The sequence below is a fragment of the Schistocerca piceifrons genome, chromosome 7, assembly GCF_021461385.2.
Source record: "Schistocerca piceifrons isolate TAMUIC-IGC-003096 chromosome 7, iqSchPice1.1, whole genome shotgun sequence".
NCBI classification, from domain to species: Eukaryota; Metazoa; Arthropoda; class Insecta; order Orthoptera; family Acrididae; genus Schistocerca; species Schistocerca piceifrons.
The window spans coordinates 480,960,528-480,974,859 of NC_060144.1; the positions used below are offsets into that span (position 1 = coordinate 480,960,528).

The 14,332-nt window shown below is 40.5% G+C and overlaps 1 protein-coding gene across 2 annotated transcripts in view; it reads left to right on the forward strand.

Moving 5' to 3' along the window:
- Window positions 1–14,332, forward strand: part of LOC124709124 (DNA helicase MCM9-like) — a 172,146-nt gene that overhangs the window by 63,168 nt on the left and 94,646 nt on the right. For both annotated transcript variants that reach the window (XM_047240782.1, XM_047240783.1), the window contains one exon: window positions 13,543–13,759. In XM_047240782.1, coding sequence (XP_047096738.1) covers window positions 13,543–13,759 — 217 coding nt within the window. The remainder of the gene's footprint in view (window positions 1–13,542; window positions 13,760–14,332) is intronic.

A 14,332-nucleotide genomic window follows, 5' to 3' on the forward strand; every position in this document is an offset into this window, starting at 1 on the left:
TGTGTTAGAAACTGTAAAAACTGAATCTTACTGTGATTTAGCATTAGTTTATTTTCTACAAGCCATGAACTTCGGTCATGAACTGCCCTATTTGAAACCAAGCCAATGCTGCAACCAACATCCTTTACTACCAAGTTAGTCTCTTCAACAAACAGAAATATTTTAGAGCTACCTGTAATACTAGAGGGCACATCATTTACATAAATAAAGAACAGGCGTGGCCCCAACACTGATCTCTGGGCACCCCCGACTTGACCGTACCCCACTCAGACCCCACATCATAACCATTCTCAACATTGTGAATAATGACCTTTTGCTGTCAGCTGCTAAAGTAAGAGGTGAACCGATTGAGAGCCACTCCCCGTATTCCATAATGGTGCAACTTCTGGAGCAATATTTTGTTATCAACACAATCAAACTCCTTAGTTAAATAAAAAAAAATGCCTAGTGTTCGAAACCTTTTGTTCAACCCATCCAGTACCTCACAGTGAAAAGAGAATATAGCATTCTCAGTTGTTAAACGACTTCTAAAGCCGAACTGAACATTGATAGCAAATCGTGTGATATAAAATGATCAATTATCCTTCCGTACACAGCCTGTTCTATAACTTTAGCAAACACCGATGGCATAGAAATAGGTCTAAAATTATCTACATTATCTCTTTCTCTCTTTTTATAAAGCAGCTTTACTATTTAGTACTTTAATCATTCAGGAAACTGACCATTCCTAAAGGAAAAACTACAAATGTAGCTAAATACGGTGCTAACCTGTGCAGCACAGTACTTTATTATTCTGCTAGGCACTCCATCATAATCATGAGAGTCCTTAGTTTTCATTGATTTGATTATTGACTTAGTCTCCCCGTTGTCTGTATCACAGAGGAGTATTTCAGACATCAATCTCAGAAAGGCATTTGCCAAGAAAGTTATATGATTCCCTGTAGAAACTAAATTTTTATTTAATTCACCAGCAATGCTCAGGAAATGATTGTTCAATACTATACACAGACTAAGTGATCAAAAGTATCTGGACACCTGGCTGAAAATGACCTACAAGTTTATGGCGCCCCCTTCGGTAAAGCTAGAATTCAATATGGTGCTGGGCATACATTCAGTCAGGTGCTGGAAGGTTTCTTGGGGAACGGCAGCCCATTCTTCACGGAGTGCTGCACTGAGGAGAGGTATCTATGTCGGTCGGTGAGCCCTGGCACGAAGTCGTCGTTCCAAAACATACCAAAGGTGGATTGTAGGATTCAAGTCAGGACTCTGTGCAGGCCAGTCCATTACAGGGATGTTATTGTCGTGTAACCACTCTGCCACAGGCTGTGCATTATGAACAGGTGCTTAATCATGTTGAAAGATGCAATCAACATACCCAAATTGCTCTTCAACAGTGAGAAGCATGAAGGTGCTTAAAACATCAATGTATGCCTGTGCTGTGATTGTGAGATGCAAAACAACAAGGGGTGCAAGCCCCCTCCATGAAAAACACGACCACACCATAACACCACCGCCTCCAAATTTTATTGTTGGCACTACACATGCTGGCAGATGACGTTCATCGGGCATTCGCCGTACCCACACACTGCCATCGGATTGCCACATTCTGCAGTGTGATTTGTCACTCCACACAACATTTTTCCACCGTTCAGTCGTCCAATGTTTACACTCCTTACACTAAGCGAGGCGTCGTTTGGCATCTACCGGCATGATGTGTGGCTTATGAGCAGCTGCTCGACCATGAAATTCACGTTTTCTCACATCCCACCTAACTTTCATAGTACTTGCAGTGGATCCTGATGCAGTTTGGAATTCCTGTGTGATGGTCTGGATAGATGTCTGCCTATTACACCTTACGACCCTCTTCAGCTGTCGGCAGTCTCCGTTAGTCAACAGATGAAGTCAGCCTGTATGCTTTTGTGCTGTACGTGTCCCTTCACATTTCCACTTCACTGTCACTTTGGAAACAGTGGACCTAGGGATGTTTAGGAGTGTAAAAATCTTGTGTACAGACATATGACACAAGTGACACCCAATCACCTGACCATTTTCGAAGTCCGTGCGTTCCGCGGAGCTCCTCATTCTGACATTGTCTAATGACTACTGAGGTTGCTGATATGGAGTGCCTCGCAGTAGGTGGCAGCACAATGCACCTAATATGAAAAATGTATGGTTTTGGTGGTGTCTAGATATTTTTGATCTCATGTGTATCAGATTTATCAGTAACAGAAATATTTTTACAGCGAACTGACTTTATATTGTTGATCTTGTGCTGCTGACCAGACACTTCCTTCACAACTGACCATATGGTTTTAATTTTATCCTGTGAATGAACTATTCTGTTTGCATATGACGTACTCTTTGTTTTCATAATAACTTTTTTAAGCTAGTTACAATACTGTTTGTAATGGGCTACTGTGGCTTGATTGTGACTACTTCTAATGTTTTGATATAATTCCCACTTTGTTCTACGTGATATCTTTATCCCTCTAATCAGCCACCCAAGCTGCCTATTACTGCTCGTACCCCGTTTAGAATGTTCTAATGGAAAGCAACTTTCAAAGAGCATGAGAAATGTGTTAAGGAGAGCATTATATTCATCATCTATGTTATCGCCACTATAAACATTCTTCCACTCTTGTTCCTTGACAAGGTTTAAAAAACTCTCTATTGCTGTTGGATTAACTTGCGTACATATTTTGTAATTTTATGTGACATTTGTTTGAGTACAAAAGCCTTTTAGTGTTAGAATTTGTGCATCATGGTCTGACAAGCCATTCACCCTTTTACCAACAGAATGCCCTTCTAGCAATGAAGAATGAATAAAAATATTCCCTATAGCTGTGCTACTGTTCCCCTGTACCCTAGTTGGGGAAAAACACAGTATGCATGAGATCACATGAATTTAGGAGATCTGCCAACATCCTTTTTGTTGCACCATCATATAAAAAATTTATATTGAAGTCACCACATATAACGAATTTCTGGTACTTCCTATAAAGTGAATCAAGAACCCTTTCTAGCTTGAGCAGAAATGCTCTGAAGTCAAAGTTAGAAGTGCTATATACAGCAACAATTAGAAGTTCAGTTTCACTTAATTTAACTACCCCTGCACAACATTCAAATGTTTGTTCAATGCAGTGCTGTGACAAGTCTGTGGACTCAAATGGAATACTGTTTTGTACATACATAGCCACTCCCCTCCCACAAGGAACTCCTTGAAAAACAGCCAGCTAATCTGTACCCTGGTAAATCAAATTATTTAAGTGGTGCTCTGATGTATCAATAATTTCAGAGTCAACATCTACAAGCAGTTCACTAACTTTATCTCTAATACCTCTTATATTATATATATGAAATATGCTAATTCCTTCTCTACTTGGAAACACGACATCCTCTGAAGGTGAGCCCTTAGTTAGAGGGACTTCCTTTAAGCAGCTGACTTCAATCTAAAAAAGGGGCAGCTCTAACACCAGCTATTACAGGAATTTTTCCATGAGTGATCTAACCACCACCCACTACCCTGTCACCTAAAAGCTTTGCCAGGCTCCCATTCCCAAACCTACTGAGGTACAGGCCATGCCTAGTGAAACCCGATCTACTAATAGACCCAACTGGCACCACTGAAATGTGACCTATGCCCTCTGCCATCAGCGCCCTTCCCAGCCCCATGTTAACGCACCTAACAGCTGCATTAAAATGAGGCCGGTCATGACGCTGAAACAGTTAGAGTAGCTATCTTTAACAGGTCACCAACTACGTCATATTCCCCGTCCCTATCAAGACTATTCCCTGTTCCATTCACTATCACTACCTGATCCTCCTCACACACACACAAAAGTTCTCAGGACTTTATTTCAATTTTCATTTGCAGTTCTCCTTTTCATAATTTCACAATATTCTTTCACACTAATTTCATAACATTTTGTAAGGGTGCTAAAGTCCATGCCATCATATACCCAAAGAAACCTTATCATCACCACCACCACCACCATCATCATCTTGACGACTAGTTTGCCTGTCCTCACCCTCCCACCCAGTTTGACATCAGGCCACTTTCTCATCCCACCCCTCAAATCATATTGCATGATTCAACTAGTTGGCCATATGAAGACCAACAATGAAGCCTGTCTCACATGAGTATGCAGCATCTATTCCCCTTCAAAGTGATCACTGAACACCTGATGCATTTCACATTTCTTATATACCTACCAAGTCCGGTAACAACACTAAACACAAACAACACTAATGCACTCTTGTGGCTGTTGTTCTATCTGTTACACATAATTGCAACTCTAACCATTTACCTGCTCGCCATTGCTTTGTACGTTTACAAATTGACAATAATATCTGACCATATCTTCTGAGTATGTCTTCTGAGTACTTAACTTTTTTGTTAGGCAGTGTATGTTGAAAGTAGTGGCTTTATTGCTAATTTTGTTTTATTTGTAGTTAGTGTGAGCACAAGTAGAAAGTGATGTTTTTGTCATAGTTAATGGATAACATAGCATACAGAATTTCTTTGACTGATACTTGTCCTGTTTTGTGTATACATTAGTTAATTCCACACCATTGAAAGATCTCCTTCATGAGGACTTCACCAGAACACATAGACTGAATGAATAAGTAAACGTGTTTAATATCAACTGCTGCAAAGTAGTTTGTGTGGTTATTGTTCACTCGACCAGTGACAGTAGCAAAACTGTTGATATGGATGATGATCTTATTGTACACCATGCTTACTCAGCAATACATAGAGGTCACTAAATTGATCAAGCTTCTTACGGTGTTCTTCTTCATTGGTATTCAACTAGGGTAAGAACCAGTCACATGTCAACCATAGATTTCAAGATGCCTCCCACAAACAGTAAAGTCTGCTTCCTGGTCTCCACATTCATCCGTTGTGTAAATGATTTTGCATATGTGTAACTTCCTTGGTCAGCAGTCAGTCTGATGGCATTGACTGTTGTAAGCAGTAAAATACTTGGATTAACAATCCAGCCCATGCTGCAGGAGGAGAAGCAGTATCTTTTTTAAGTCAGAGTCTTGTCCTGTTTAAGCTGTTATTTTTATATGTTGAAGTTTCATGAATTACAAATTTTCTCAGCACAAAATTTATATTTATTGATGAAAATAAAATTATGTAATGGGTTTGTTTTTGAAATAACCGTTTCTGGTACCATTTATGATTTTCTGTTCTTAATTTGTGGTACATTGCTTTTATTTCACGAAATGATCCCCATTTTCAAGTTTTTTTAAGGTATTTATGCGTGATGATTTTGATGTGTGACACACAACATTATTCTGTTGCCTTTATTGTAGTATAATTTATATTTCAGTGTTGTAACACCAGCTGTATGAACAATAACGAACAATTTAAAGTTGTAAATAGCCGGCCGTGGTGGTCTCGCGGTTCTAGGCACTCAGTCCGGAACCGCGCGACTGCTACGGTCGCAGGTTCGAATCCTGCCTCAGGCATGGATGTGTGTGATGTCCTTAGGTTAGTTAGGTTTAAGTAGTTCTATGTTCTAGGGGACTGATGACCACAGATGTTAAGTCCCATAGTGCTCAGAGCCATTTTTAAAGTTGTAAATAAGTTAAATATGTTGAGGTGAAATCATCACCTGGATCTGAAACAGGAGAGCCTCAATAGAAAGCAAAACAACTAAATTGAAACAAGAAAAATGAAACACCTGGCCAATCTACGGGAAGAAATGCCATTTTCAAGCTCTACTACTCTATTGGTAAATCTGAAGCAACATACACAAGCGAAACACTATTCAAGTTGAACACCAAACCAACAACAGATAAACTACAACAGGGACACAGAAGAATCATCAGGGGAAAAAAGAAAAAAGAAAAAAAAAAAAAAAAAAAAAAAAAAAAAAAAGAAACTAACAGTGGACACTGCTGTCTAACGAAGTGGTGTATCAGGAAAGTCGGTCAGTAATAAATACATTGTGAAAAAGGAGAGATTGCACTTTTCTGCCGTACATCAAGAGTGTAAGAAACTAGGCTAGTGGGACAACTCTTCAACTACTTTTGAAGAAATAAAACCAAGACTGACTACTTCAAAGAGGTCCACAATGATTCAGAAGAGTTAAATATAGCAGTGCTGTTCATATGTGGATTCTTCTGATTCTTGCTTGTGACTAACTGGACCATTGTTCAATAGCAGGGTTTCTGGAAAACACATATCAAATTATTAATACCATGTTAATTAACACTATATTGTTAAGGTGTTCGTGGCCATTTGTTGATAAACTGCCTGTTGGCATCTGTTTCTGGTTCTTCAGTTGTTTGACGATTTTTGTGATGTTTCGTGAGCACGAGTGGCTGTTATTGTCAAAACTTCACCCTCGATTGCTGGTGGTGGACTGGAGTCGAGCTCACAGTTGCATATTGTATTTACCTGGTAATGCCACTGTCCAAGGGTCTTTCTGTGGTGGTTTCCAGTGCGGTTCTCCCCTTACTACCTGAGCTATAAAAATACATAAACATGACAGTAGCTTCAACAAGAAAGAAGAAAGCCTTGTGGTGAATGGGACCTGGATTCCCGTGTTGCAGCAAATGACCAATGCAGGTAGCAAAGGGAAAACCGCACCGTAAATAACCGTGGGAAAGCCCTTGGATGTTGGCACACCCATATAATCTGGGGCTGTGAGCTCAATTCCAGTCCACCACCAACAATAGAGGATGAAGCTTTGATAATGCCAGCCACTCATGCTGGCAAAACATCAGGAAACTCATCAAACAAATGTAGACTGAAGAACACTTGACAGAAGCCAACAGGCAGTTTGTTAATTGACACACTTTTATTATGCTCATGAAACCATAACATCCATTCCAAGTACAAAAAGAATTTAAATCTATTCTGGTTGAGACTATGCCAATAAATGTGATGGTCGTTCTCCAGAAGTAAACACTGTCTGCTGCTAAGTTCTTTACTGATGCTGTTGACTGGTTGTGGCTGCAGTGGTTTCGATGCCCGTGGAGTGAAGACTTCAGGTGAAGACTGTAGACTGCCGATTTCAGACAAGACTGCTGCTAACTTGCTGGGATGCCTGTTAAATAACCGTGTGTTTTGATACTCGAATCTATGGAATTTGTTATGGGCACCAAGTGATATCAAGTGTCTGCTCATTGGCTTCTCAGGCAAAGTGATGTCATCACTCTGCACGATTGGTGCACATGACGAAGATGCACAAAGTAGTGTGGCTGCTGTTAGCAGCCTCTGTGGAAGACCAGCAAAGTATCACTGTCCTGGATTTGCTTTGATGCAGGTCTAATCACCTGCTACCCTGTTGGATGGGCAGACTACCCAGCAGTGGTTGCAATGTGGGACATTTCGCCCCCCCCCCCCCCCCCCCCCCGCCCCCCAAGTGAGAGAGGTGAAATTTCTTCTTCAGCTGCCAGTGGTTAGTGGGTGAGTGTCCTCTGTGCTGCCCATGCTGGGCTCTGAGTCTATTGGTTCTGGTGGTAGCACGGCATTGGCGCTACTGTGCTGCTGTGGTTCTCTCTCCCCCTTTTCACCTTCCAGAACAGAAGTGTTGTCTTACGTGAAACTGAAACAGGGCTATGGCTCCCTGGAAGGAGAAAAAGTATCAACGTGTTGCTGAAGCTGATCCACATGTTTGCGTCTTGTATCACCTTTTGCAGTCTGTATGACTTACATTGTGTTTCCCAGGTGACAGACCACAGCCGCAGGATACCGCACCTTCTTTCCGTACCAGATCTCAGAATAGGAGACTGTGGCATTGCCTTCACAATGCCATTTTTTGCTTCCAAAGCCAGCTGCAATGATGAACTCCATAGATGAGGTGTATGAGGGACAGAAGGATCATCATCTCCCTTACATGCAATGTCTCGGTGGGATCCTTGTGGGGAGAGCTTCTGTAAGAAGAAAGAAACATGCTGAATCACATGAGCCATGCAGAGAGACTCAAATTCTTGAGTACTAAGCTAGGTACGATTATCTACAGCAATAGTTGTTGGGAGACCTCCCAATCTGAAGATCTGTTTCAGGGAGTATACCATTTGGGGTGCACCTCTATTGCCCAACCTGACAACATAGGTATAGCTAGTGTGGCCTCCCACTAGAATAAGGCAGTTACCCCCAGAAATCATCCAGTGTAGTCTAGGTGGAGCCAGCTCCACGGTTCTGTTGCGTCAGGCCGAGGAAAGTAAAATTTCAGCAGTGTAGTTTGGTATCAGGCATAGGGTTGTGTACCTTCCACATTCTCATCCCTGATGTGGATTCGTTTAGCTGAATCTTGAACTATAACTGAACGAGATAGCTCAGTGGTTAGCACACTGGACTTGCATTCAGGAGGACAATATTTCAAACCCGCATCCAGCCATCCTAAATTGCTTGAGGCAAATGCCGGGATAGTTCCTTCGCAAAGGCTTGGCCAATTTCTTTCCCAATCTTTCAACAGTCCGAGCTTGTGCTCCATCTCTAATGACCTCTTTGTCAGCAGGATCTTGAGCGCTAATCTCCTAATCTTTAACTATGAACTCAAGTTGTAGAAAAAAATTCAGTTCCATTATGTTGACAGCTGCACGAGATTACATCACCAGTTGCAGTGCCTCCACACATTTGTTTATATACTGGGCAGTCACTACACGGTGACCTTTGATTTGAGTTGACTGACCTCTGTAAACTCATCATAGGTCCTTTAAATTTGATCAACTGTGGAGAGCCAATAAAGTCATAAATAACGCTATTTATAATAGCTTTAGAGGAACCTATATGAACTTGAAATTGTGCATTTCATCCTTTGAGTCCAGCATCATTCAAAACTGCTATGGTACCTAGAAAAATAATACTATAAATGCTACTTTCACAGTCATCCTGCATGTAGTCAATGTCACCCTTACAAGTAGAGTACTTTACAGTGCGATGTTGCTTCTGCAGACAACCCTTTGCCTTGTGCTGCCCCCCCCCCCCCCCCTTTTTTTTTTTTTTTTTTTTTTTTTTTTTTTTTTTTTTTTTAAAAAAAAAGATGGAGTGGAACTATCCCTGGAAGCCTAGCAGATTTTGCTGTTCTGCCTACACTTGTCTGAAAAACTTTTTGCCACAATAGAAGTCCATCTTAAAAATCTTGGCTCCTCCAAATTGAGAGCTTGCTGCATTTGCTTTGTTTTTCCAGAAGCCTGAATAATAGATAAACATTCTTCCAACATTGTGTTATTTAAGTGGGTAAGGTCATTCTGCAGACCTTCATCTGATGCATGAATGATAAGCATGTCCCTGACCATTGTATCGGAGTAGGGAAAATTACAGTTCAGATTTTCAAACTTGAATTTAAATCCATAGTGAGACATTGGAGCATGGCAACCCAATTCTTGAAAGATCATCCGGGTTTCTTATATGCCCTATGGAACTTATAGTGTGCCCCTGCCGCTGGAATTTTACTCTCAAAATATTCTGTCACTTTGTCCTTCACCTCCGAACAACCTAGTGCACATGAGTGTTTATCTGTAAACAGCCTTTGCACCAATCCATAGGTATGAGGATAAGCCTTAGATTATAAAAAAGTACATTGGGTAACATCACCTGTTGCTCTTTGTGCCCTGAAGTGTTGTTCCAGTCAGGCGATGTAGTTGGACCAAGTTTCTTTCGCTGTGTGAAATGGATGGAATGTCAGTGGCATCCACCTGACTTCCTCTTGCTGTTGGTCCTGTTCATGTAGCCTTTGTTACAGCTATTCGTGAGTAGCACTAAAAGACTACAAGAGATGTAAGATTTGGACTGTGAGATCAGTTTTCTCCACTATATGAAATTACCTGATCACAGATTACTGTTCTCAACCAGAACCCCTAGACAAGCTCAGTGAGACAGGGCATTTAAAAAAATACAACACAGAAATTACAGAGATCATAACATCACTGTATTGAGGCCCACTACAGCCACTGACTACCTACAGTGGGGAACAGCTGCTACAAACCGAACGAGGTGGCGCAGTGGTAGCACACTGGACTCGCATTCGGGAGGACGATGGTTCAATCCCGCATCCGGCCATACTGATTTAGGTTTTCCGTGATTTCCCTAAATCGCTCCAGGCAAATGCTGGGATGGTTTCTCTGAAAGGGCACGGCCGACTTCCTTCCCTAATCCAATGAGACCGATGACCTCGCTGTTTGGTCTCTTCCCCCAAACAACCCAACCCAACAGCTGCTACTGTAACTCACTGGTCTTCAATAATAAGGGCATCTACCTGCTGTGCAATGGTATCAGTAATGCGGTGTGGGGTTCCAGATTGTGCATTGTCAGCCAATGAGATTCGTTCTTCCTTGAATTGCTTGTGCCATGCCTTGAGCATTGCAGGAGACACATGTTCCATTCTTTCATGAGTTTCCATTCCCCACATTCCTCTCACACTCAGAAAATGCAATTTGCCCCTTTGCTTTCATTCTGAAATATCCATTTCACTGTTTTCAGCACGACTGAGTACAGTGAATAGCTGATGCGTGCACATGCATGCTCTGTCATCATGTGGGCATGTTCCCATGTCCCTCTACTGGTGAGTCTGGGATCTCAGTGATCTTATAGAGACCACAACTTCTTTCATGGGCAATGAAATTATGATTCTCTCAGCAGTTTTCATTTTACAGCTTCCAGCTGAAAATTTCATTCAGGAAACATTCCCCAGGCTGTGGCTAAGCCATGTCTCCACAGTATCCTTTCTTCCAGGAGTGCTAGTTTAGAAAATTTTGCAGGAGAGCTTCTGTGAAGTTTGGAAGGTAGAAGATGAGGTACTGGAGGAGGTAAAGCCGTGAAGACGAGTCGCGAGTCGTGCTTGGCCGACTCACGTGCCCCCCAAAAGGCAAGGTCTCGAGTTTGAGTCTTGGTCCAGCACACAATTTTAATTTGCCAGGAAGTTTCACATCAGTGCACACTCAGCTGCAGAGTGAAAATTTCATTCTGGAAACATTACATGTCATTGTGAAGACTTCTGGTTTGTCACACACAAAACTTATGGCATGACAATGAAAGAAGAGCCTCCCTTGCCAGCTAGGACTGAGTAGCGATATCCATGCTACCAATTAAATTAATTTTAGATCTATTAAACATTCATTAATGGGCATTCACTTGAAATTTTCAATCTTGTTGATTTGAACTACCTATCACTTAACTGACAATCACTATGCTTTGCTCATGACTGCCCCACCCTCTGCATGCTAACATTGTCAACCAAAGTCATTATGCTACTGTGAGACATGTACACTGCAAGTGATATTCAGTTACCTTCATGATAAAATGAATGTAATCCTCCATACATAGAGATATTCCATCATTTTTCTGGTTTGCATCCTCTTCCGAGATTTCAGCAGAGATTATTCCAGCTATTTTCAAGGCATGTCAATGACTGAATATTAAATATGAAATTGTGCCTGTATTCAGGGATAGCAAAACCATATGACTCCTACTTGTACCGGGGAGCTTAATGAACATGCTTCACTGATAACACAGTTGGCAGAATCAATCACAGGTAGAGAATATGCTTCAAAGACAAAATTTTACTAATGCTAAATATAATGAAACACAGAGCTGCTTGAGATGCTGCAAATACAGGATGATTGTGTCATATGGTTCATTAATCAGTTTGATGTTAGTTGAAAGATTGCAAAGCACGAAACATTGAACAGAAAGTGCTCTTAGAGAGAAAATGTGAAATGGAAGGAAGATGCAAAGTTAAATGATTCCACGAATTGTCTAGGTGGAAGTGCTAATCCCAGGGGATCTTGTTGCCTGCCAGCCATATTTTCACTGTTTCTTTGACCACAGAATCCCAAAAGGATGATGTGGCCAATACCTGAATGTTGTCATAATCCATGAAATGGACATTGGAAATAAAATGTTCAGATGTCACATATTTGTTCTGTTGTAGAGGCTATGTAGCAATGATGCTCAGTACATCATTATTGTAAATTAGCTGTGGTTTGTGCTGTATAATTTTTACCACAGTGGCACAGAATTTATGTATTTCCACCTTTTGTAGAAGGAGATCATCCTTCACAGTACCCAGAAGAGTTGGCATATTATCAGTTTGGTGAAAGATCACTTTTACATGATGTTGCTTTGTGATTGTAGTAATATTTTTAGAGAAGTTCCTAATATACTGAAGGAAATCTGTAGATTCACATCATCTCTTTCCTCTTCCTGTGGTTGGTTCTGATTTATAGAGCTTTCTTAATCTGATAAGAGAATCCATTGCTCCTCCTTCCCCTGAATACAGCCCCTAGGCTTACTAGGTCATCCTGGGAGCTGTCATTGTCAGACACTGCTTAAGCCGTGTGAAATGAAGTTATAACGACACTCACAGTCTTTGAAGGAGGGGTGCAGTTGGACGCCTTCAAGTATAAATCTGCATGGATGTACTTACAGTACACAGAATTCCTCCCTCAGAGAAACTAATATATCCCTTTCTCTTTCCATTCCAAGATAAACCTAATATTCCCATGAATGGATTTGAGATACTCTGTCTGCTCCAGCAATTTATCCTTTTCATGGGGTTGCACTAGGAATGTGTCATTGACGTGTGTGTCCATTCTTAAACTACCGTAATAAGAATTTGCTCTTCAGAGAGATGGCAACACGTAGGAACACTGTAAGTTTGTTGAAAAGAATGGTTATTAAAACGTAAGTAAATGTTAGCTCACGCTACATTGGTAACTTACAAATCACATCACCACAGAACTGTGAAAGGATTAGGGTTCAAAAACTGTTCTTTTATTGGAACATTGACTGTGTGTGTGTGTGTGTGTGTGTGTGTGTGTGTGTGTGTGTGTGCAATCTTCTTCAAAAAATTAATGCATGCAGGATTTAATAAAAGTCTGGTAAGGCAACTGAATTATCTCTGTTTCTCAGTTTAACCTACAACTCCATGGTTGCTTTCCATCTTTCTTTTTCTTTTATTTTTTTCCATAGTTAATAAAGGAATTTTTTTATTAAATGTCCATAAATTGATTGAAACACTGCAGTTGTATTGCTTTTAAGAATAAATCTTACAAGTCAGTTGCCGAGCCCAGTGACGACCTGTACCACATTGCATAATGTTGCTCTGTATAATTAGCACTTGCCAAAGTTGCACATTGCCAGCTTTCTTGGTTCAGAACCCTCTCTATCATAATTAATAAAACCCACAAAGGGTACGTTTTCATGGACATATAACTTTATGTAAGTATACACCGTAAATAGTTCTGTTACCTTTATAGAATGCCAGACATCATCAAGTGATGCTAAGTTATAGGACTGTTAAAATAGGCATAATGTATTTTGCTGATAGGTAATTTTGGTGATATGATGATCTATATTATCTTTATACAAATAGCCCACCACAAAAGACCTCATGGACACAGTTTCATTTCTCTTATATTTCATAGCTTGTTTCTTTATTCTGCTTCTGCTTCTTCTTCTTCTTTTTCTTCATCTATTTTTTTCTGTTAATTTTGTAGTGTTTAGTTAGACAGATTATATTTAGAAGGCACTTAAGAAACATACATTTCTGTTTCATTGTACCACCAAACAAATTTTAGTGGTACTGTACTGAGAAGATGGCGCAGTATAAATGGTGGAAATCGGTGTGATATTGAGCTAGTGCTTAAAGGCAATTACTTGGAAGTGTGCAATGAACAAGCTTCATCAGTTTTGATAACACAGGAAACACATGATATGTTTTCAAAATTCTGGGAGGAACATGCTCGTGAGCCACTTGTAGGCAGAAATTTAATACTGGCTTCCATTTGCCCACAGGTAAGACAGCTTTTTTCTCTTAACATTTTTAATGCAATACATTTTTATTGTAATTGGCACAAATAAAACAGGATTTGATGATAATTTGAGTTCTGTTTTCCTTTTTCATACACTTTATGTATGAGAGCAATGTCGTATATTTGGCACACTTTCCTTTTTCATACACCTTATGTATGAGAGCAATGTCGTATATTTGGCACACTTTCCTTTTTCATACACTTTATGTATGAGAGCAATGTCGTACATTTGGCACACTTTCCTGTAGCCTCAGTGCTACCACTATGAAGTGTCAAGTACATGGGTAGTCAAAAGTAAAGAGGAGGAGAATGCTGAGGAATGAGAAAAGAGAATCCAACATAGAACATTTGTGAAGTGTATACAACATGTTTGAAAAATAGTGATACACATTACAACAGGATGTAGTATTGGTCCTCAAAAAGCTCTCTACCCTGCTCACTTCCTACTCCTGTTTTGGAGTACCACTGTCCACCACCTTTCCAACAACCTCCAAACCTCCTCCATGTCCCCTCATACCTGACAAACACTATCTCGCACGCGTCCGGCCATCCTGAT